This window comes from Nematostella vectensis, chromosome 7 (assembly GCF_932526225.1).
Source record: "Nematostella vectensis chromosome 7, jaNemVect1.1, whole genome shotgun sequence".
Taxonomy (NCBI): Eukaryota; Metazoa; Cnidaria; class Anthozoa; order Actiniaria; family Edwardsiidae; genus Nematostella; species Nematostella vectensis.
Window position 1 is genome coordinate 8,045,441 of NC_064040.1, and position 23,986 is coordinate 8,069,426.

Genomic DNA, 23,986 nt, shown 5'->3' on the forward strand with positions numbered 1-23,986 from the left:
CCTGCTCAAGTTATTGAGTGCTCGCCCCCAGGAACCACGCGGCTTAAAATACAAAATGGCGCCCGATCAACGAAAGGAGAGGGTTTTCTGTGATGATAACACGGCCTGCTAGCAGGCTAGATTCAATGATGTTATATAAAGGCTGTAAGAATATTGTGGGCTCGTAAAAAATGATAGAGAGAAAGATGATTAATGAATGGCCAGGGTAAATTTGCACCTAATTTCACAGGCAGCCCAAATTCTTTATAAGTACAATCTACTGTTTTGATGGGGATATGCAGTAGTTTTACAGTGTTTATATGGGATCGTAAAAGAGTCATAGATAGCTCCTACTGGTTATTTCCTTGTAATTTTTGAAAATATTGGGGGGCACATGCCCCCAGTGCCCCACCCCCTGCTACGCCCCGGTATTACCTTCTTGGATTTCAATATAAGGCAACTGCATGCCTTTTTTCCAAAAATCCCTTGTAGCCAAGGCTGTGATCACGTGCCATAAAAAAAACTATGTGAGGGAGAAAAAAGGTAGGTTGAGGAGGGAGGAAAAGTAGTGTCTTCCAAATAAAAAATTCCCCAATGGGTGGGTAGAAGGGGGCTGCCTGTGGTTGCTGAGGCGAGCGACACAAACAAGATGGCGGACATTAGATGATATCTTGATTTTAGCCTTTCGTAATAAGTTTACCTCGAAATATGGCCGTCGATATGATCGATAGGTTCAACCCAAAGCTCGCTAAGTACATATCGGCCCTCACAGCTGCAGAAGAGCTTTGTTTAAGCGGTGAGCCACCGCAGATTAAGGACCCCAAGACAGGGTTAGTGTCATTCATTAAACCAGTGTTTAACCCTTATGTATTTTGAATTCAAAGTAAGTGGCCGTTGCCATTCTTTAGAATGACTAAATGATCTCTCCTTGTAGTGAAAGCTATCCCCCAACCAGCGCAAGGTGCCATGATCGATTCAAAGTCGTCATTCCTTTTGCTGGACAGACATTGAGGTGTAAGTTCTCAATCCCTTCGTGTTGCTGATCAACAATAAATTTCTAAGGTCTGTAATCTTTATCTAACGAAGACAAGTTATTGTCTATCTTTGCAGGGGAAGTGATATTTAGTGATGTTGATATGCCTCCCGACCTTTCATTTGGCTCACACGATGCAGGGTTTGTCCCAGATATTACTTCTTTACAGGTTAGCATTGCAGTATGGAGGTAATCCTGGGGTGCTCAATTGATAAAAAACAATAATCAGAAATCAAATTGATCAGTCAATATTTGTCTCCATAATCAGTAAACTGATATTGATCGATTAGACAATGAACCATCAATAGAAGGTCACTAGCAAACACAGACCAATCAATAACAAATCATTACTTAACCACAAACAATCCCAATAAACTATCTTTCATTGGTCATAATTTTTTTGTCCATTGATTATCAAATTTGGTTGATTAAGTGTCATCAACTGTTATCAACCTACCCCGAACGAAATTAGTTCTCAAGATCTACAACAGCCCAGCAATGAGTGAGATCAGGCATGTGCTTTGGGGTGTGTGTAGGATTCACGTTGTGCCTAGAGATGAATTGTAGGATGTGTGTTGTTCCTAGGGGTGTGTATATTAGGGTGTGTGTTGTTCCTAGGGGTGTGTATATTAGGGTGAGTGTTGTTCCTAGGGGTGTGTATATTAGGGTGAGTGTTGTTCCTAGGGGTGTGTATATTAGGGTGAGTGTTGTTCCTAGGGGTGTGTATATTAGGGTGAGTGTTGTTCCTAGGGGTGTGTATATTAGGGTGAGTGTTGTTCCTAGGGGTGTGTATATTAGGGTGAGTGTTGTTCCTAGGGGTGTGTATATTAGGGTGAGTGTTGTTCCTAGCGGTGTGTACATTTAGGCTGAGTGTTGTTCCTAGGGGTGTGTATATTAGGGTGAGTGTTGTTCCTAGGGGTGTGTATATTAGGGTGAGTGTTGTTCCTAGGGGTGTGTATATTAGGATGTGTGTTGTTCCTAGGGGTGTGTATATTAGGGTGAGTGTTGTTCCTAGGGGTGTGTATATTAGGGTGAGTGTTGTTCCTAGGGGTGTGTATATTAGGGTGAGTGTTGTTCCTAGGGGTGTGTATATTAGGGTGTGTGTTGTTCCTAGGGGTGTGTATATTAGGGTGAGTGTTGTTCCTAGGGGTGTGTATATTAGGGTGTGTGTTGTTCCTAGGGGTATGTATATTAGGGTGTGTGTTGTTCCTAGGGGTGTGTATATTAGGGTGAGTGTTGTTCCTAGGGGTGTGTATATTAGGATGTGTGTTGTTCCTAGGGGTGTGTATATTAGGGTGAGTGTTGTTCCTAGGGGTGTGTACATTTAGGGTGTGTGTTGTTCCTAGGGGTGTGTATATTAGGGTGTGTGTTGTTTCTATGGATGTGTATATTAGGGTGAGTGTTGTTCCTAGGGGTGTGTACATTTAGGGTGTGTGTTGTTCCTAGGGGTGTGTATATTAGGGTGAGTGTTGTTCCTAGGGGTGTGTATATTAGGGTGAGTGTTGTTCCTAGGGGTGTGTATATTAGGGTGAGTGTTGTTCCGAGGGGTGTGTATATTAGGGTGAGTGTTGTTCCGAGGGGTGTGTATATTAGGGTGTGTGTTGTTCCTAGGGGTGTGTATATTAGGTTGAGTGTTGTTCCTAGGGGTGTGTATATTAGGGTGAGTGTTGTTCCTAGGGGTGTGTATATTAGGGTGGGTGTTGTTCCGAGGGGTGTGTATATTAGGGTGTGTGTTGTTCCTAGGGGTGTGTATATTAGGGTGAGTGTTGTTCCTAGGGGTGTGTATATTAGGGTGAGTGTTGTTCCTAGGGGTGTGTATATTAGGGTAAGTGTTGTTCCTAGGGGTGTGTATATTAGGGTGAGTGTTGGGCCTAGGGGTGTGTATATTAGGGTGAGTGTTGTTCCTAGGGGTGTGTATATTAGGATGTGTGTTGTTCCTAGGGGTGTGTATATTAGGGTGTGTGTTGTTCCTAGGGGTGTGTATATTAGGGTGTGTGTTGTTCCTAGGGGTGTGTATATTAGGGTGAGTGTTGTTCCTAGGGGTGTGTATATTAGGGTGAGTGTTGTTCCTAGGGGTGTGTATATTAGGGTGAGTGTTGTTCCTAGGGGTATGTATATTAGGGTGTGTGTTGTTCCTAGGGGTGTGTATATTAGGGTGAGTGTTGTTCCTAGGGGTGTGTATATTAGGATGAGTGTTGTTCCTAGGGGTGTGTATATTAGGGTGTGTGTTGTTCCTAAGGGTGTGTATATTAGGGTGAGTGTTGTTCCTAGGGGTGTGTATATTAGGGTGTGTGTTGTTCCTAGGGGTATGTATATTAGGGTGAGTGTTGTCCTAGGGGTATGTATATTAGGGTGCGTGTTGTTCCTAGGGGTGTGTATATTAGGATGAGTGTTGTTCCTAGGGGTGTGTATATTAGGGTGAGTCTTGTTCCTAGGGGTGTGTATATTAGGGTGTGTGTTGTTCCTAGGGGTGTGTATATTAGGCTGAGTCTTGTTCCTAGGGGTGTGTATATTAGGGTGAGTGTTGTTCCTAGGGGTGTGTATATTAGGGTGTGTGTTGTTCCTAGGGGTGTGTATATTAGGGTGTGTGTTGTTCCTAGGGGTGTGTATATAAGGGTGTGTGTTGTTCCTAGGGGTGTGAATATTAGGGTGAGTGTTGTTCCTAGGGGTGTGTATATTAGGGTGAGTGTTGTTCCTAAGGGTGTGTATATTAGGGTGAGTGTTGTTCCTAGGGGTGTGTATATTAGGGTGAGTGTTGTTTCTAGGGGTGTGTATATTAGGGTGAGTGTTGTTCCTAGGGGTGTGTATATTAGGGTGAGTGTTGTTCCTAAGGGTGTGTATATTAGGGTGAGTGTTGTTCCTAGGGGTGTGTATATTAGGGTGAGTGTTGTTTCTAGGGGTGTGTATATTAGGGTGTGTGTTGTTCCTAAGGGTGTGTATATTAGGGTGACTGTTGTTCCTAGGGGTGTGTATATTAGGGTGAGTGTTGTTCCTAGGGGTGTGTATATTAGGGTGTGTGTTGTTCCTAGGGGTGTGTATATTAGGGTGAGTGTTGTTCCTAGGGGTGTGTATATTAGGGTGAGTGTTGTTCCTAGGGGTGTGTATATTAGGGTGAGTGTTGTTCCTAGGGGTGTGTATATTAGGGTGAGTGTTGTTCCTAGGGGTGTGTATATTAGGGTGTGTGTTGTTCCTAGGGGTGTGTATATTAGGGTGAGTGTTGTTCCTAGGGGTGTGTATATTAGGGTGAGTGTTGTTCCTAGGGGTGTGTATATTAGGGTGAGTGTTGTTCCGAGGCGTGTGTATATTAGGGTGAGTGTTGTTCCTAGGGGTGTGTATATTAGGGTGAGTGTTGTTCCTAGGGGTGTGTATATTAGGGTGAGTTTTGTTCCTAGGGGTGTGAATATTAGGGTGTGTGTTGTTCCTAGGGGTGTGTATATTAGGGTGAGTGTTGTTCCTAGGGGTGTGTATATTAGGGTGTGTGTTGTTCCTAGGGGTGTGTATATTAGGGTGAGTGTTGTTCCTAGGGGTGTGTATATTAGGGTGTGTGTTGTTCCTAAGGGTGTGTATATTAGGGTGAGTGTTGTTCCTAGGGGTGTGTATATTAGGGTGTGTGTTGTTCCTAGGGGTGTGTATATTAGGGTGAGTGTTGTTCCTAGGGGTGTGTATATTAGGGTGTGTGTTGTTCCTAAGGGTGTGTATATTAGGGTGAGTGTTGTTCCTAGGGGTGTGTATATTAGGGTGTGTGTTGTTCCTAGGGGTGTGTATATTAGGGTGTGTGTTGTTCCTAAGGGTGTGTATATTAGGGTGAGTGTTGTTCCTAGGGGTGTGTATATTAGGGTGTGTGTTGGGCCTCTGGGTGTGTATATTAGGGTGAGTGTTGTTCCTAGGGGTGTGTATATTAGGGTGTGTGTTGGGCCTAGGGGTGTGTATATTAGGGTGAGTGTTGTTCCTAGGGGTGTGTATATTAGGGTGAGTGTTGTTCCTAGGGGTGTGTATATTAGGGTGAGTGTTGTTCCTAGGGGTGTGTATATTAGGGTGAGTGTTGTTCCTAGGGGTGTGTATATTAGGGTGTGTGTTGTTCCTAGGGGTGTGTATATTAGGGTGAGTGTTGTTCCTAGGGGTGTGTATATTAGGGTGAGTGTTGTTCCTAGGGGTGTGTATATTAGGGTGAGTGTTGTTCCTAGGGGTGTGTATATTAGGGTGAGTGTTGTTCCTAGGGGTGTGTATATTAGGGTGTGTGTTGTTCCTAGGGGTGTGTATATTAGGGTGAGTGTTGTTCCTAGGGGTGTGTATATTAGGGTGTGTGTTGTTTCTAGGGGTGTGTATATTAGGGTGTGTGTTGTTCCTAGGGGTGTGTATATTAGGGTGTGTGTTGTTCCTAGGGGTGTGTATATTAGGGTGTGTGTTGTTCCTAGGGGTGTGTATATTAGGGTGTGTGTTGTTCCTAGGGGTGTGAATATTAGGGTGTGTGTTGTTCCTAGGGGTGTGTATATTAGAGTGTGTGTTGTTCCTAGGGGTGTGTATATTAGGGTGAGTATTGTTCCTAGGGGTGTGTATATTAGGGTGTGTGTTGTTCCTAGGGGTGTGTGTTGGGTGCACATGCAATCCTTCTTCCCAGGATCATCAAATAATATTTCCACACTTATAACTACCACCCCGCCCTGCTCTGCCCTCAGACCCCTTCCCCCCAGAAAATCCTGGGTCTGCACCTGTGCGTAGTGGTGCACTGATAAGCCCAAAATAAATCCTTGAGCTTCCTACCGGTAGCTATCCAAGTTTGATTGAAAACAACCAAACTCCTGATTTCACAAATGGTGTTCTTTTCTGTTGGTTTGCATACAAAACTGCTAATTTTTATTAATTGCAGTTCCTCAATTCCTGGGATCTTGATGACCCCAACAGCCTTGTAAGTCTGCTACAAGAGTTGATTGGCCAATACAAGCAATACCAGGCAGATTTGGTTGCGAAAATACCAAGACTGCAATTCGACTGTGACTTTCTTACATCAAGTGAAGAATACAGTGATTTTGAGATTCTGTCCTTCCGTGGAAACCAGGTTTGTCTCGTTTACCAGGGTTGTCCCTAAGAAGATTGTCTACCGGTTGGCTAGGATATTGAGCTGGTTCAATATGACACAAAACCAAGTGAAAGTGTTAATAAATAAGTCATAATTCAGCTGACTTTAACTATACCAGCCAGTGAAATTTGCCAGCAGTTGGCCCTTATGCCATTATTACGCCACCAGGCCAATGAGGCCGCCATTTTATGCTCCTGATTTATGACTAGTCAGACAAGGCATCCAATCCCATTGGGTAATTCAAGTGAGTAATCAAGATATTTTTGATCAAATATCAACAATAATGTAGACTTTCAAATCATTTGTATGATGCAATTCAAGCATGTTTTTGTCTTTTTACAGAGCTATGAAAATATTGTGAATATTTTTATCAGGATACCTGTTGATCTAGATTCCATTCCACCATATCTTATTGCGGTAAGTTCCTCCATCAGTTCCTAATGCTAGGTTACGCTAAAAGTTGTAGTGTGAGAAGACGGGTGAATGCATGAATGCACATGTTAAAGCTGTGTCAGTTTTTATATCAAAAAGAAACTACCCCCAAACTTTCTTTTTATATCAAAATGTGTTACAAAGTGTGTCCAGACTTTGTGAATCACTTCATCCCGAAGTGCATCAATTATTACAAAGTGTGTATTTTTCAAGGGGTGTAGAGAAAAATCTAGTAAGAACTCAAAAATGTTTTCAGAGTAAAAATACAATTTACTAAGAACTAGATACCTTTTCATTGGGGAAGAATACAGCAATAGATTTAGCATGCCTGTTTACTTTAATTACAAGGAGAACCCTGGCAAAGACATAGCATGTCTGCTGATTTCATACCAGTCACCGGAGGGATCAGTTCAAGTCACGCCCAAGCTGTTTCTCTCACCTCGGCTAGAACGGTGATTTTCTGTCTGATTAATGCACTTTTATCATCATTTCTTTACAATATCCATTCATACATATAGAGAGAGGGACCTGTTTGGTGGGATTATCGCAGCACAAGTTTGGGTTTTTTATTTGTTCAGGAATAAGTGCCCTTCTTTTAATTATCACTCCATGTTAAATTAGTTATTGCTTATTATGACAAGGCTTTATGGAGTGAAGAACAGTGAAGAAATTTAAAATTCTCTCTTCAAGCACCCTAATAAACAAGTGAATCAGTGCTCTGTACCAGTACTTATGCTTGATATTAATGTTGGTTAAATTTTAATTAATTTCTTAATTCTGAATTTGCTTTAGAGCATTTGGCAGATCATCATCTCTGCACATCCCTCCTTGGGGAGGACAAAATGGATCTTGCCTGATGGACTACGTGCCTGCAGTCCATCAGATGCTCACGCAAAAGGTATCCTCTAATGACAAGATTGAATATTTCAATAGGCCATTCCAGTGCATGCATGCATAACAGTAGAAACCTACCTCAACTACCAGAATGCAGCGCATGCTTGTTTAAGCTGACATCAAAGAAGCATACGCATGAAGGTAGTTGAGGTAGGTTACTATGGTGAGTGCGCATACATGCTTATAGCTTGAATGGCCTATTTATGGTGCATGTTATGCCTGGTGCACAATAGTTACATAAACGACATAACTACATATGAGCCCACTCTTATGTTCATATGTGCAAGTGACCGAAATAACCCGACATAAGAGAAAAAACTTTTTTTGTCCATTCTGTCCATGTTGTTATGTCATACATACGAACATAAGGTTGGTTCCTACTTGGACGTACAGTAAGCCCAAGCAGAACACACATACTTTTCTGATTCTTACTAGAACATAAGTGCAAGAGAACGCAACTGCTTCATTTTCTTGTGCTAAGTCTTGGTTGTCTAAGTTGTTTGACCGATTCTCACTTGTGTTGCGCTTTCATTTGGGCTTCCATTTGGGCATAAGTGTGCGCACTTATGTTATGTCATTATGTCACTAGTGTGCACCAGCCATTACTGATGACTGATCTTACTGCCTTTTTCATCCATTTCAGGTCAAAGCAGTCAGCTCTGGCTATAGGCTGAGAAAGGATTATGTCTCTGCTTTTCTGAGTTTATTTGGAGGGTAGGTTTATTTTCATGTTGTTTTAGTTTGTGAACATCTCCTTACTATAATATCAATGCCGTTTTGTAGCTCAGTGTTGGAGTATGATGCAGGAAAGTTTCACTCACTGAGCCTTCTTTTCAAAGTCCAGGGATTCTGCTGCATATTAAAAAGTAAGTCAGTTGCTCTTTTATTTGTGACTTTTTTGAAAGATGCCAAAAGAATCTGTTTTGTTGTTGAATAGATCTCTCATTGTTCTTGCTTGCTGTAACACCCCACCATTCTGTAGGTAGCCGCAAATTGTTAACATTAGTTTTTTACTACATTTAACATTATTTTGCTTTCTGTTAACTTTGCTCAGCTGAGTACACTAGCATAGCTGTCAACCTCGCTTTAGGAAAAATCTTGAGAAAATACAGTGAATGTGTCAGAAGTACCAAGATAGCTAATGCAAGAGAATTCAAGTAAATGTATGGGATATTAAAAAAAATTGGCTTGAGAAAAGGTTCAAAATTTTGAGACTCCCACCTAATGCAGGAGAGTTGACAGCTATCCCATTAAAAGTCAATCTAACAGATCTTTACATCTTTATTGCCTTTTTCTTTATTATTTGTTATGTATCAGTCCATTTGTCAGTGGGTTTTCCTCTGGATAAACCATCCTTCACCTTGCACTCAATATACCATGAGTCCAATGGTATCCCATATCACGAGGAACACAAAAATTACTCCTACTCCCCGCGGTGGTCTCCATCAGAAATGGCAGAGGCAGCAAGGTATGATGCATTCAGTGACTGATGATCTTAGACCAGGCTTCTAATGTATGACACCTAAATGCACTTTACATAACAAAATGCTTAATAGTTTCCTCACTTTATCCTTTGCTTCTTATGGTTAATGATGTTCACTTGGTTGAACCTAAATTGATGTCCACTCTTTTTCACTCTTACTGTTTTCTAGGAGCTATCTGCTACAAGCTGTACCAGAGTTCAAAGAATCTTCCTTATCCAATGGAACCTTCTGAGACAAAATATGTTGTAGACAGGACATTATATATCTGGTAAAACAAAGATCAACTCGATACAAGCCACTTTGGAATTGAAACAGATCCTTTTCCAGTGGAACCTTTTGCATCTGACCACAATATCTCATGAGCTGGTCAAATGATGTCAACTGAGTGAATCCAGACTTTTTTAAACATAAGTCTTTGATATAAGACTTCAAATGTTATTTATACACAACAAGGAGACGTATTTTTCATATTGTTTTACTATAAAAAAAGGGGGGGGGGGGGGTTGATATCCATCTCATTCACTCCCCCATATCCATCCTGATCAGGCAAAAGAGTCTTCCTTGGTTGGGGGGGGGGGGGGGTGAATAGGTTAGCGGATATGCGGATTCGGCTCCGAAATGCTCACGGATTACGGATTTTGACGATTATTTCAGCGGATTGGCGGATTTTGGTAATATGGCGGATCACGGATCTGTCGACAATTTGGGCGCGGATTTCGGATTTTGACTGCTTTGACGGTCGAATTTCGGATTTAAAATGAATTTCGGTCGATGCTATTGTTTATCTGTCAAACCATGCGGATCTAAAAATATCTGCGGATCCACGGATTTGCCCCGAAAATGTAGCGGATCTGCGGATTTACGTACCCCTATTCCCCCCCCCCCCCCCCCCCCCCTTGGTTAGACATTAAACTTTGTGGTGATACTCTAAAAGAGGATCAGGCCGATAGAAATAAGGACTCTGGTACATCGAACATAAAGGTGATATGAGATTTTTAAATTTAAGGATTAAAATAAGATATTGCAACTCAGAATCAAGTAGGCCTACGGTATTATTTTTGTAGATCACCTCATTTAGATGTTTCAAGCTAAGTTTTTCCTTTTTTATGTGTGATTTAAGAATAATCAACACCTCCTCTACTAAGGGAAATAGAAATTGAGGGAGGAAAATGTTATAAAGCGGCATAGAGATGGTGAAAACACCTGTATACAATCACTAAATTTTGTTTAATCTACTGAATTGAGATTCCATGGGTGTTTTCAGGATAAAATATCCTTCCGAGTGAAGAACAGAGTTTTTAAACCACACAACATTCTCCTTTGTATATTTCTTTTAGTTTTGTAGTGACATTGCTTGATTATACATTTATTTAAAAAAAGTGTTGAAAAGGGGTTTTTGAATCGTTTAAATCACGTTTCACGGACATCGAAATGGATTATTTTATTATTTTTTAAGGTGAAAAATTTCCAAATCTCGTTTCATGAAAACCCTTTATTACCCTGTCTTTTGGTGTATATTAATTAATTTGACGCTTTCTAAGAAAGGAGAGACTATTCTGTGATGACAAGAATGTTTAAGCAGCATCAGAGCATTTTGAGAATACCAGTAACTATAATTGACAGTCATATACCGATTCGCATCACAGCCCCTTACTAAGGATCTTTCTTGGGGGAAGGGTACAAATTTATTTTTCCGGGGGGGAGGGGGGGGGGGGGGGGCTTGGGAGCGGGTGAGTTTCTAAAGAAATTCTGACCATCCCGGAAAAAAAGAAAAGGGATTTTTAATACTTTCTATACTTGCCTATCGGGTTTGGCTAGACTTGATTCATAACGCACCAGAGTGTACCGACCTGATTGCCTTGCTTGCTCTCACGTGCTAACCGAGTGCCTTTGGTTCTGCAATCGATTTTGCGAAAAAGACTGCCGCGTAAAAAGTATTGTCCTGCAGTGATATTGTTGCGCGTCGCGTGTCTCAAGTACCCTAAAAAATTGCAAGCTGGGAGGTCAGAGTGTGTCGTCATTTTTATTATTTGTCCTAAACAGGGTCCCAAAATCAAGGGTGTTGTCCTAAACAGGGTATGTTTTTTTTTCATTTTCGCTTGCTTAATATTGTGTGGAGTTTTTTTTTTCGCGGTATTTTACTTTTGTCATTAATAAAAGAAGCAAAGGCAACCCATAGTTTACTAGTACCAGTCTCTTTCACAATTCAAGATGGCGGCCGATGCCATTCGGCGGTCTTTTCAAACTTGACAAGCCCTTTTCATTGGTAACTCCTGGAGAAAACAAACAGTTGCCGTAATGCAATGACTAATTTGCCAAGAATATAAGCATGGAGAGGCTGGATCTACCACCGAGAATAATCAGTGCTTTGAGAAAAGGTAAACATGGTGAATGAATATTGTGGTCAAGGATTCTCCATGCCTTAGAAATCAATGCGAGTTTGTCTGTTCGTTACCTCTCAGTTTATTCAAAACTTAGCTATACTGCAGCAGATATTGCCTCATTCTAGCATACATTAGAATTAATATTTCATCATTCATCAATAGAAATACAGTAGCTCGATCCCGAAATAGTATCAATTTGTATATATGGGCCAATCATCAATGGTTAATCGAAAGTTATGCAAGGTCTTCAGCTAATAATATCTATTGACATAATTAAATGTCAGTGCTACATCGTTTATAGATTGCTAATTAATTTATTTAATTGTTTGTTATCAAAAGCCTTTGATTCGAATTGATTTCTATTCAATTATCATTTTCGACTTATCAATTACGCTGGGAAACATTCAAACTTGGCAGAAAATGGACCTATTTTCTTAATGCAGAGTGGTAGCAGGCCACGTAAGATTGGGTGGGGGGGGGCACAATACAGAAACATTAAGAAAATATTGGGATGCACAGCCACGCCCCTACTGGTCATTTCCTTCTCCTACGGCCCTGTAATGAACATGAGCTTTACTCTTTCTCACTCCAGCCCGCATATCCAGCATGCACCAAGTAATATGTATGTCCGCGGCAGATTTAGAGCGCAGCACAAAGCTATCAATCACAGATGTCCAACTTCTACAGCAAGTTGTCTCGGCTGTCATTCCACGACCACCCATGCAGTCTGCTCTGGAGATGTACCAGGATTGTTTGAGCGGTGGAAGGCGTGTCAGTGTAGGGTGTCCTGTCCTAGATAAGGTGCTGAAAGGGGGGCTTCTCTGTCATGGAATCACAGAGATCACAGGAGAGAGTGCATCTGGTAAAACGCAGCTGTGTCTGCAACTATGTCTGTCTGTGCAGCTACCCAAGGTCAGGGGAGGCCTAGAGGGAGGTCAGTTTTCAACCACTAACATGATGATGGTGATAAAAGTGGGATCTGTTTCATATTCATTATAATTCATTATTATCATCATCATCATCATCATCATCATCATCAAAATATATTGATTACTATTGTCAGACAAAATTTACAACCTGCAATATGAAAATCACATGAAATGTTTGTTATTTTTATTTCTAGGTGCCTTGTACATATCCACAGAAGATGTATTTCCCAGCAAACGTCTTCATCAACTCATCCCAAACTTTTTACAGGCCCTTCCAACACAAGTTGCTGCTCAGCTAAAGCTTGGAGACAATATCTTTATAGAGCATGCCTCAGATGTGGTAAGACAATTTCGCCTTTACCAAGTTTGGGACAACAATTTGATATGTACCTGTATGTCAAAGATTTTCCCTATTTCCTTCAGTATTATATTTTCATGGCCAGTTACTTTAATATTTTTCTCTGTAATTTCGCAGTGACTATTATCCAAGGTTTCCCAGCTAGCAAAGGCCTTGCAAATGCCAGCCCAGTGAGTCCTCTACCAGCAGGGAAATTCAATGTTTCCTTGTTCAAAATTTATCTCTTAAAAATCTGGCCTGCTCCTTAATTTTAGGGTTAGTTTTGTTCTAGCCTTTCAGATGCCAAATGATCAGTTCCTTCTATTGTGCACATGTGTGTTTAAGCAATTGCAGGGGAAAAAAATTAATCTACTTAGAATTCAACCCATGATTTTTTTCTGGAATAATAAGGGTTAATTTTCCTTGTTCACAGGATGAGCTAAAGGACATCATCTATACTCGCTTACCAATTCTCCTAAGCCAGCGTAAAGTCCAGCTAGTGGTGATTGACTCTGTAACAGCACTATTCCGAGTGGAGTTTGGTTTAGGAGAGATGTCTTACCGTGGAAAAGTGTTGAGGTCATTTGGGGCTCAGTTGCACAAGCTTAGTCATGATTATCAAGTTGCTGTTGTTTGTGTTAATCAGGTGGGTCTGTTATTCAATTATAATAGCATTTTTCCACAATATATTAAAAAATATAATGAAATGAGCAGTAGGGGCATGGCTGTGCCCTCCAAAAAAGTATATGAAAATTTCCATTTATTTACCGTATATCCTCCATGCAAATTTATTGCAATTTTGATTAGGTTTTAGGCATATTGTTTAGCTGTGGGGCTTGGCAAATATGTACATCATTTATTTGAATGATGGAAGACTTCTTTTTTTTGTGCAGGTTTCCGATGTTGTGAATGGCAGCAATACAGACAGGTAAAAGGAGTAGTTTTTTTTCATAAATTGGAGTCAACCCTATTCACACATATTCCTTTCATGTTTCTCAGGTTGCACAAAGTTATCCCAGCTTTGGGCCTAGCATGGTCTAGTATGGTCACTGTAAGGCTTATGCTCTCGCGCACAGAGGAGTATGTTCACAGTACAACAAGAATAGCTGACAAGGTATTTGACTGCTAGGGCTAGCCGCACCCAGCAGAAGACATCTCTTTAAAGAGCATCGGAGACTCATGTCTGACCACAGTTGCATCTTGCATGCCAATAGCATTTTTGAATTATTTGATAATAATTTATCGAAAGTGCTTCTGATCATGTTCTGCTTTGCTTCTATTTCAGCAAACTCTAGCCCCTGGTAAAGTGGTCAAGCGCTTGCTCTCAGTGGTGTTTGCACCTCATTTGCCAAGCAAATCCTGGCCATTTGTCGTCCAAGAGGATGGAGTACATGGCATCCAGGAAGAATCATAACATATGATGGTTCTTCCAAAATGTATACCAAGCCCTGTTCTAAAAGCTTTTATAAGCATTGCCAAACTTCACTGGAACCTCAATATAACAAGGGACAAAAAACATAATAAGGGATATCATTTTATTGAGGGAGGACCTGAAATTTATATTGTTAAACCAAGAGTATTGTTACAACTATTTCCCAGGTTTTCAAACCCAGCCTCATTTGTTTTGTGTAGAGAGAAGTAAGGGATGGGTAATGTGACAAAGTCTAGTTCCCAGTGCAGGATCAAAGAAACTGCAGAGCATACACTTTCCTAGAACTTTAGAAGTATATTTGTATGCTGTTAAACAAATATTTAAATGGAAGTGTATAGTTCAAAGCAAAATAAATTATAACGATTCTCAATACATCGTGACCCTTCACCTTGTAATGGTGATTTTGGTTATTTTTTGGACGTCAATCATCCACGTTTCCATAACGATCATGCAGACTTCATTTGTTTTGTGTATCAAAAGTTGTAGTCGACTTTACTCAGGGACACATTTGAAAACACAGTAAAGAAATGCAAAAGTTCAGTTCTCATAAAAGGATAAAAAATGTATTGCAAAACATTCAAGCCTTGTTCCAAATGCTTTGAAGCAATTTCAGCTGATCATACAAGTCAAACAGACCTACGCACTTCAATTTTCAATCTCACAAACAAATGAAGTTGACTGCGAAACTACGATCATTATGGAAACATGAACTAACCAAAAGCACTTTTAGAACGTCAAGGCAATGGGTCACTATGTATTGAGAATTGCTATGTTTACTTCATATATCTGTACATCTTGAATTTGCAAATGACATCAATGACTGCTTTGTAGCAGGCTTCCCCATAGTGCTAAAGAGAAGAAAATCATACCATGGTATGATTTAGAGTTTTCTATACAAATGAAAAAACCATTCATTCAATAATTTATCAGAAACTTCACAACACCATTTTCTATGCTTCCATTGTTTATTTAAAATCAGAAGTAGGTATGTAAGTGTAGGTCAGTGTTTGACTCTAGTGTTACTTGAGTTAAGCATTTGACCATTACTTACAGAGGGTCAAAATTACTGAACCAATTTAGACAGGAATGGCTTCTTAGCGAGCCACCTTCATAGCAAGCACTTTCATTTCAGTCAAACCCAAAGTTGTCGCTTGGTCAAACTTTCCACTAAAACCAATGGAAACACTTGCTATGTAGACTATTCTTAGTGTGATATACATTCCTGTAGCCACCAAGACAAAGTTTTGAGAAATTAAGCTAATTGTGATGCAAAATTTGCTGTCTGGACACAAATGCTCAAAGCATTTCATTGACTTGCTAATAGGCTTAGTGGGTATTCTGAGACTGTCATGGTGGCTACAACAGAGTGAGTGACACTGCAAACAGTCGTAGGAATGGCAAGGCCATAGCTAGAAAACACTGTTTCTTTAGTTGACTTGTGGTCAAGCACTATTTTTTCATGTCTTGTAAATTCCTACTGAACTATGGGGGCAGCTGCCCCCCCCCCCTGGTCCTGTGCTAGCTATGGCCCCGCCCCTGTGCTAGCTATGGCCCCGTCCCTGTGCTAAGCTATGGCATGGATAAAACACATGTACTTAAAATAAAAATAAATGTTCTCTGTACCATCCGTGGTATTGTTGGCTGCATCAACTGCAGGGATCAAATAAAAAAGAATTTAAAAAGGTTGTGTACAGCCCCTTCTTTGCATGGTTTCAAGCACAGTGTTTGCTTAGTTAAGGATTGCATTTCAAACCTTGGATGTCATAGAAATGTGCAAGGATCCAGATTATCTGAAGATATGATGTCCTTTAGCATGCAAAGATTCAATCCCTAGAACACCATCTCCATCCATCATACATTCACTGCAATCACAGACATCACACCCAAAGGTTGAAATGTTTGTAATGCCAAATTATGTTCTTTCTGCAGCAAGGATAACTGTGTGTTGACCACCAGCAGACACTCCAAGTACCCGATGTGTCTCAGAATTAAGATTCTTCCCTTGTACCTTAGCAGGGGTTGTTACATCATCTTCATCATTACCATTACCTAGCTGCAGACAGCTACCCATACCCCAAGAGTAAAGTTCTCCCTTATCAGACACAGCAAAGCTCACACACTCTCCACATGCAACCTTCTCAATCACCTCATTGTCCAGTGACGTGATGTGAGCCGGTAGGGCGGTCTCTTTAGCCCCATCACCCAGACCAAGTCGGCCATAGTCGGCCCTGCCTAGCGCATACACCTTGCCGTTAGGGTCACAAACAATAGTGTGGTGTTGTCCATTTGCAATTGTGATATGCTTGTCCTTTTCACTCTTATTAAGCTGACTCAAGGATTTCACTTTGACAGGGAAATGCCAGGTCTGGACATCACCAGTACCAAGCTGACCATAGTTATTCAGACCCCACGCATAAACATCAGATCCCGTTTTGGCAACCACAAAAGTAGCAAAGCTGCCACAGAATACATCTTTGAACTTAAGACCCTTCTTGCTGCGCACCAAAGCAGGCTCAAGGATATAAGCCAAGCCCCGGCGCCCACCACGTGCTGAGAAGCATTCCTTGACACGCCCAAGCTGGCCTTGCTCAGCACAACCCAGAGTGAAGAGATTCCCAGAGGTGGTAAGGGCTGCCGTGTGATCATTCCCAGATGCAATCTTGATGATGCGATCAGACTCTGATGTCAAGATGACGGCTGGTTTCTTCTTCACGCCATCAGGTTGGAGTCCTATCTGACCACTTGCATCCTAGGAAATGAAAATGCTATGTGATATGTCTGAAGGGTCACCCATACATTAGACATGCCATGACCAATACATTGGAGTGTGATATGAGTAAGTTCGCAGCTGCTTTGTCTCCTATTATCTTTGTTCTACAAAGGAGTTCTTTTGTCTCTATTCTTCTCGTTCTTTGTGTCAAGGTGCGGATATTTTTCATCTGCCCAATCAAATTGCAGCTTGTAAGAGCTGCGTACTGACCCTGTGATATGCCAGGCATCAACTATACATACACATGCCCTGACCAATAAATTGTAGTTTAATATGTCTGGTTTTACCTATAAGCTAGGCATACCCTCATTGATAAGGCTGTAGAGTAATATGCCTGGCGTTACCTATACATTAGACATGTCCTGACTAATAAATTGGAGTGTGATATACTTGGCATCAACTATAAATTACACATGCCCTGATCAATACATTGTTGTGTAATATGTCTGGTTTCACCTATAAGTCAGGCTTACCCTTGCTAATATGGCTGTAGTGTAATTTGCCTGGTGTTACCTATTAATTAGACATGTTCTGACCAAGAATACATTGAAGTGTAACATGTCTGGCATTGTTTATAAGTTAGATATACCCTCACTAATAAGGCTGCAGTGTAATATGCCTTCATTACCCATACGTCAGACATGCCATGACCGATAATATGTACAGTAATGAATAATATGCCTAGCATCAACTATACATAAGACACACCCTAACTATTACACTGCAGTGTGATATGTCTTTCATTACCTATACCTTAGACATGTCCTGACGAATAAGGCTGAAGTGTTGCAGTACATACCCTATAAGTTCCCCATGCGTACACTGTGCCCTGATCACTAAGGGCTGCGGTGTGACTGTCTCCTGCTGATACCATGACAATGTTAACATCATCAGGCATGCTGACAACCCCAGGCTGAAACTCCTCCTCGCCCTCAGATGTCGTTTCACGTCCTAATGCTCCGTCGTCATTACAGCCCCAGGTATATACCTAGAAAGCAATGCAAAGTACTATTCAACCACAATATGCCCCTTATTATCTAGCTCATTTTTTTAAGAAAAGATTTTATGGTATACCTTTCCCGTACAGACAGGTACTGTATGATGTACGAAATAAATGCATTTCCCCCTATTATGTTATTTATTAGTCAAGTAACAAAGAATCATAAGATAGAATAGGAGGGCGTATATATCCTAAATTCATGCCATTACATAATATGCAACAACCCCTTCCTAGGGTGTGTTTCTCCATTGGGAGAGAACTGACCTTGCCGTCCTTGGACAATGCCACGGTATGCATCCCTCCAGACTCCACTTGGACTATGGGCACACCCTCCAGGTCTATTGGTACTGCTGGCTTCTTCCTCTCCAGGGTGTCAGGGCCAAGGCCAAGCTGCCCAACATCACCCTGTCCAAGGGTGAGGGCCTGCCCACTCTCAAGACTACTAGTGAACACATCTGTAGAAACAACATCACGGTCACTCCCAAGACTACTAGTAACACATTTGTAGAAACAACATCACGGTCACTCCCAAGACTACTAGTAAAACATCTGTGGAATACCACAATCACTTCAAAGACCCCTATAAACACATCTTAGGAAACAATACCACAGTCCCTTGCAAGACCACTAGTAACACATCTGTAGAATCTGTAGAAATATGTTTAAATGTCATACCTGTCAACCCCCGAAAATCTCAAGGCTTGAAAATTTTTTGGGGGGAGGGGTGGGGTATATTCATTTTATTTGGGGGAGGGGTGGGTATATTCATTTTATTTGGGGGAGGGGTGGGTTTAACCTTGCAGGCATTTGCCTTGCAAACAAATCCACTTATAGATCTACGCAAGGAAATTGTTGTTTCAAATATTTTAATAGAAAATAGGCGAAATGACTATGAAGCGATAAAAATCGCTAAAAAGCGGGAGATTTGGTGCTCAATGCGGGAGAGCGGGAGAAGGAGCCCAAAATCTTGAGACTCCAGCCTAATGCGGGAGAGTTGACAGGTATGAAATGTTGTATGCCAAAAGTACTCAAGATGATGACATGGGAAGAAATTTAGTGAACATGGAAAGAAAGCCTGTGCAATAGCTGAATATTTTTCCATTAACAGAAAACCATTGGGTATTTTTTCAATGGAGGGGAGGGTCACATCTGAAGATTAAATGGTATCCAGAGTGAATATACCAGAGTGAGCACACAAAATATGGATAAAAATATAAAATCAATCAAAGTTAATTAAGGGAAGAACTCTGCCGTTACAATAATAAATAAGGTAAGTTGTATCAGAACAGAGCCATGGTTATAATCCTGTCGTAAATCAGAAGGGGAAAGGGGAAATGTCGGTGAGCTACAACGACGTTATGCAAGAGTATTTGTTGAAATAGTCGCAACTTTTTAGCGGCTCTTCGCTAGTTTTTATCATTGAGTCTAAACTATCCACTGTATTATAATACTGCCATCCAATAATGTGGCATAAACCTCGTTTATGTCACAACTAACTACCTAGAACACTAACCTTGCTTCTCCTTGGTCTTGTCTTTAGCTCTTTTTCCTCCGCTTCCTTCCTCAGTCGAACCATCTGCTTTCCTCTTTGGTGGCTGAGCGCGCTTTTTTGACGGCATAACGATGTTTTCTGTCAATATTAGATGAGTAAATTAAACGGGATGTATATAATGTTATATCTAATAGCTGTAGCTGGGCGACTAGTAGCGTAGAAGAGGTTGAGTTTTGAGATTTTATGCAGACAGTCTTCAAAGCTCGACTGATCTTTGCACATGGAACAGAGTGCGCGCGCAACTTTGTGATTGGCGGATTTGAAATGCCCGGGACAAACATTACTGGTGTGGGGTGGGGAGAGTTTATTTCCTTGTTGTCATTGAATAATTCCTTACCCATATACTTCATAAACAGGAAAAGTGTATTTTTAAAGGATCTTTTAGGCTACAGTCAGAGGGCTACAGTGGACGCTTATTTCAGTTATTTATTGGCATGAAGCTCCTACTACTCATAACGACCCGGCCTTGCATTTTGGCAAACATGCATGCAACCGAAAAACATGAGATAGCTTTTTGATATGAACCTCATCCAGCGAAATATTTCAAAGGAGCTTTTTACTATTAATTCTCTAATAAAAAATTAAATGGCCCTCGCGTTCCACCCCACCGTACCCCCTCATGACAGACGATAAGGCATGCGCACTGCGGGTTCCATCTGGAGAAGGGAAACAAAATGGCCGCCTCTGGTGCAGGGTAGTTAGGTGTTGTGCGCTCTATCAGCGACCTTACGCGTACATGTTCATGACAAAAATATGTTCCATAGCAGGAAAAGCCACACAGATACCAAGAGGACTACGCAAAAATTTCTAGATCCCAAAAAAGAGACACAAGGGAGGTTGAAGGCTTTGCGATCGTTGCTGGGTATGTTATTGTATATATTGTGCCGTATTTTGCTTCACACTGGCCATAACTCAAATTCCTTGATCGATATTTACTTAGATATCTTTGGACCCTCGGACTCTAAAGTATTCTTTCAAGGCCATTACTCTGAGATTTTCTACGTGTTTAACGATGTCTTCTGTCAAGTGGAAACTAACCTCAAGCAAAAAGGTAGGTTCTCTTATTTATCGCGTTTGAATGCTGTGTAGCAACAAGCGACACATTCTAACATTCAGATTGAAGTGATGATAACGATGCTGAAAAGCAAAAGGAGGTTTAATCTTTGATATATTCTACGTATCATACTTAGGCTGTTAGGTTTGTATGTACAATTGAATATACTTATATGTTATTGTTGCAATTTGTTATGGTCAAGTTATGCTCTTTTGTTTACGCCTTTAGGCCATAGATCACAAAGAGAAGACCTCGATAGCGTCTTGTACATACTAGAGGTGAGATACCCCTGTAGAATTTGCTAATAATTATTTTGCGATATTTATGATCACTTCTTTGTTGTTTTAACAATAAAAAATGACCACTTGTCAATAACAATAACTTTGTTTGTATTTCATTTAAAATATGTCATTATGTTTGGTCAACAGCAAATTCTTCTACTTCTACCAGAATTAATCCATAAACGATGGCAATTCAACAGTATTGGTGAGCATTCATCAGATTTCTCTTCTTCTAAAATAAGCAATTATCTTTTGTAAACAACCAATCTTATCAGAATCTTCTTCTTATAAACCATTGTAGTTCAGGTTTTTTGGCTTTTTTTTGGAGTGACCTCCCTCCAAAAACAGCTTTTGAAGTAGGGTTTAAAGTGCAGACTACTCCATTTGCTTGGCACCTTAATTTTTTTTAATTGCAACCTAAGTTGTAATATTCCTGGCATAAATGGAAATAATATGTAACAGAAAATAATTTCTAATGTAGTGGTGCAGAATATATACATGCTCACGTCTAGTAGTATTGGCATGAGGTTTTCATCTGCACCTACAACAAACTGAAGTAGCCAACACGATGAGCTGAGTTTTGCTCAAAGTGGACCGAGGCTTCTAACAACTCACAGATCAACTATGAAAATCAAACTAGGAAAAGAAGAGATGTTATTTAAGACATTGTTTTTCTCATCCTAGGGCGTATAATGCTGAAGCTGCTGCATCATGGGAATGCCCTGAAGGTATTCCTTAAATTTAGAAGGTTTACAGTTGACAACATTTTCCACATTTAAGTCATCAACTTTTTTTACAAATGTGTGCAAGCATCAAGTGGACTATCACTCACAGATTGCTCGCCTTATCCTTCAAGCAAATCATTGACAAGTGTAAGGGTAATTTCAGCAGCTGCCTATGTTTTCAATCTAATGATTGTCTGAATTTGTCCTTGCAGCTGCGGAGAGAGGGAGTGCGTCTGTTCATGTTGTGGTACCAAGCGTTAACTGTGAACTCTGATGAGCTCACCCAGCTCATCTATGCTAGCATCATTCCTGGATTTCCGAGTGCAATTGACACCATTGACTGGTCAAAGTCAGTGCTCTCCAGAACTGAAGCTGATGAAGTGGTGCAAGCTGTTCGCAGTCCAGACAATGATGACCACTCTTACCACGGATCTGTCAGCTCATTCTATGTATCTGATAAAGATAATGAAGGTAATTGCTATTCAAATATAAATCACTAAGGCATTTCGGTTTTGTTTATAGGTCATTGTTTATAGGAATTGAGCTACACTTTGTCAAAAATAAAAAAAACCTTACAGCACAAGAAGTCCAAGTGTGACCACCTTTAATAAATTCACATACTTTTGGTCCCCTCGACCAATCACGTACGGCCTAGCCGGCATGCAATCGGCCAAGAAAGAGCTGAGAAATCTACGTTAGCCGAAGTACAGAGTGAGCTTTACAAAGATCAAATTTGGAGGAATAAACGAAAAAACTACCAAATTCCCAATAGAACTGCCTTAGTTTTCATATTGACCAGGGACTGCTACGATTTGATTGTGCTAGGAGAAAATATGAAATCGCTGAATCCCTTAAAAAAAACAGAACGTGAACTGAGAGCGGAAAGATCGAAATGGAAACACTCTTACAGCTTAGTCTAACACACTGGCTTTCAAAGTTTTTACTGATAAGGGCCGTAAATTCAATGCTTTTGCAATGTTAGAATTCAATTGCCAGTTTTATTTTGCATTCTTCGCCGGATTCCGATTCATATTCCACTCCACTCGCACGGCAGGGAATGAAAATGTGATACCTCTTGACTCAAAAAATAGCGTGACAGCCCTGACAGCCCCGGCCAGACATTTGAATTTGAATATTCGATAACGGTAAATACCGCAAAGTCTCACAACTCATCGTAATATCGAAAAAAATGCGAAACTGAGAGAGAAGGAAATTCCCACCTCCAGGTAAAATATAAAATGAATATAAAAAGAAACTTGCAGTTCCCCTACCACAATCAAATCATAGCAGTCTCTAGTAAATATTAAAACTAAGGCAGTTCTAGTTGTGAATCTGGTAGTTTTTTGTTTATTCACCCAAATTTGATCATCCCGGCTAGGCCGTACAATATTGGCCGAGGGGACCGAAAGTATGTGAATTAATTAAAGGTGGTCACACTTGGGCTTCTCGCGCTGTAAATGCTGATTTAGACAGCACTGAATTACACGCTACAATTTTCAGAGTGAGCATCATAGAGGAGTTGTCACACACTTGAATACATAGTACCATGTTATTCTGGGACTTTTGCATGACTGGCTTTCAGTGTGTGAATTCCTCTGGTTGGCACACAAATGATTGACATTTCGGATATGCATTGGTATGCTACAATGAGTTATTGCAGAACTTTAGGCTGTACTTGTGGCAAGGAGGTGCATTTTTTCAAGGCTTCCTATTAATAGCCCAAATACTGTATATACTGTTGTCAATAGAGGCTGCAATGCCATGATGGATTTTCATAAGTGAAGTTGCCCTGGCCTGATTCATTAAGAACGTTTAAAAAAATAATACTCATCTAGAGAAACTATTAAATAGGTGACGTAAGGCAGGGTGTGGGGGAGGGGTGTCGTCTGTTGCAGCCTTCCAGCCTTTATTGATGCATTAATGAGTTGGTGACTGTATGTTCCAGATTGGTGCAGCCAAGAAGAGATTTTCCCAATCTACCCAATGGCAGGGAGTGAAAAAGCCCCGCCGTTTGAGACCCTGACAAAATTCTTTCTAGACAGAGTGTTGGACTGCATGAGTTCTCAGGTAAAGATATGTTCTTAATAACTTTTTTTTATAGACATCAAAGCAGTTAATTATTTTGCTAAACATTTTCTTTATTTTCTGTCACCGCAATTAGTTTGTTGCCTTACAGTCTGTTTTTCACACACAGGGCCATATATTTAGGGTTTTAATTCTTTGAATCCAAGGGACACTTGAATGCTAAAGTTTGATTTAGCTGAAAGATTGAAAATAGACATATAGAATAACTGAAATAGACATCCAGGTTTATCAAATGACTCTTGATAAACATGAAATTGAGCTATGTCGATGAAAACAGATAAAAAATGAGCTTTTATGTTTTGGCAAAGGCTGTGCTTTACTAAAAGCTTTAAATTGTACACAACAAAAATAATTAGCTCCTTTCAGCTTATTAGACTCAAATCTACAAGAATATTTTCATTTTCTTTGCTCTTTTGTTTTAACAATTTCTGAGTACAACCATTCCCTTTTAAAGCAGTGTAAACTTGGAGATCTAGAAATAATGAACTATAGGCAAGCCCCCTGTAATGTCAACAAATGATTATTTTTTGCTTCTTAG

General features: G+C 40.5%; 4 protein-coding genes across 5 annotated transcripts in view; 3 read left to right on the forward strand and 1 right to left on the reverse strand.

Moving 5' to 3' along the window:
* Positions 1-573: 573 nt before the first annotated feature.
* On the forward strand, positions 574-10,292 carry LOC5504437 (BRISC and BRCA1-A complex member 2). Its single transcript, XM_001625312.3, has 11 exons — positions 574-809; positions 914-993; positions 1,090-1,181; positions 5,880-6,068; positions 6,432-6,506; positions 6,870-6,973; positions 7,314-7,419; positions 8,059-8,129; positions 8,199-8,281; positions 8,733-8,883; positions 9,068-10,292. Exons 1-11 carry the CDS (start codon positions 688-690, stop codon positions 9,129-9,131), a joined length of 1,137 nt encoding a protein of 378 aa, XP_001625362.3. The 5' UTR covers positions 574-687; the 3' UTR covers positions 9,132-10,292.
* A 790-nt stretch (positions 10,293-11,082) lies between these two features.
* On the forward strand, positions 11,083-15,663 carry LOC116612147 (DNA repair protein XRCC3). Of its 2 annotated transcripts, none has more exons than XM_048730440.1 (7): positions 11,083-11,277; positions 11,876-12,145; positions 12,407-12,552; positions 12,983-13,195; positions 13,443-13,477; positions 13,549-13,663; positions 13,835-15,663. In XM_048730440.1, exons 1-7 carry the CDS (start codon positions 11,229-11,231, stop codon positions 13,961-13,963), a joined length of 957 nt encoding a protein of 318 aa, XP_048586397.1. In that variant the 5' UTR covers positions 11,083-11,228; the 3' UTR covers positions 13,964-15,663. The 2 variants fall into 2 exon arrangements, with proteins under 2 accessions (XP_048586397.1, XP_032228667.2); XM_032372776.2 differs by having other exon boundaries at positions 11,084-11,277; positions 11,876-12,217.
* Positions 14,928-19,546, reverse strand: LOC5504453 (regulator of chromosome condensation). The gene is made up of 4 exons (XM_001625295.3): positions 19,265-19,546; positions 18,016-18,206; positions 17,551-17,739; positions 14,928-16,730 (listed from the first exon to the last, which is right to left on the reverse strand). The coding sequence occupies exons 1-4, from the start codon at positions 19,368-19,370 to the stop codon at positions 15,894-15,896; spliced, it is 1,323 nt and encodes a 440-aa protein (XP_001625345.1). The 5' UTR covers positions 19,371-19,546; the 3' UTR covers positions 14,928-15,893.
* A 404-nt stretch (positions 19,547-19,950) lies between these two features.
* The window catches only part of LOC5504450 (ral GTPase-activating protein subunit alpha-2), a 35,204-nt gene continuing 31,168 nt past the window's right edge, over positions 19,951-23,986 (forward strand). The window contains exons 1-7 of the mRNA XM_048730111.1: positions 19,951-20,165; positions 20,244-20,354; positions 20,586-20,635; positions 20,786-20,843; positions 21,323-21,366; positions 21,576-21,834; positions 23,309-23,430. Coding sequence (XP_048586068.1) covers positions 20,057-20,165; positions 20,244-20,354; positions 20,586-20,635; positions 20,786-20,843; positions 21,323-21,366; positions 21,576-21,834; positions 23,309-23,430 — 753 coding nt within the window. The 5' untranslated portion in view covers positions 19,951-20,056. The remainder of the gene's footprint in view (positions 20,166-20,243; positions 20,355-20,585; positions 20,636-20,785; positions 20,844-21,322; positions 21,367-21,575; positions 21,835-23,308; positions 23,431-23,986) is intronic.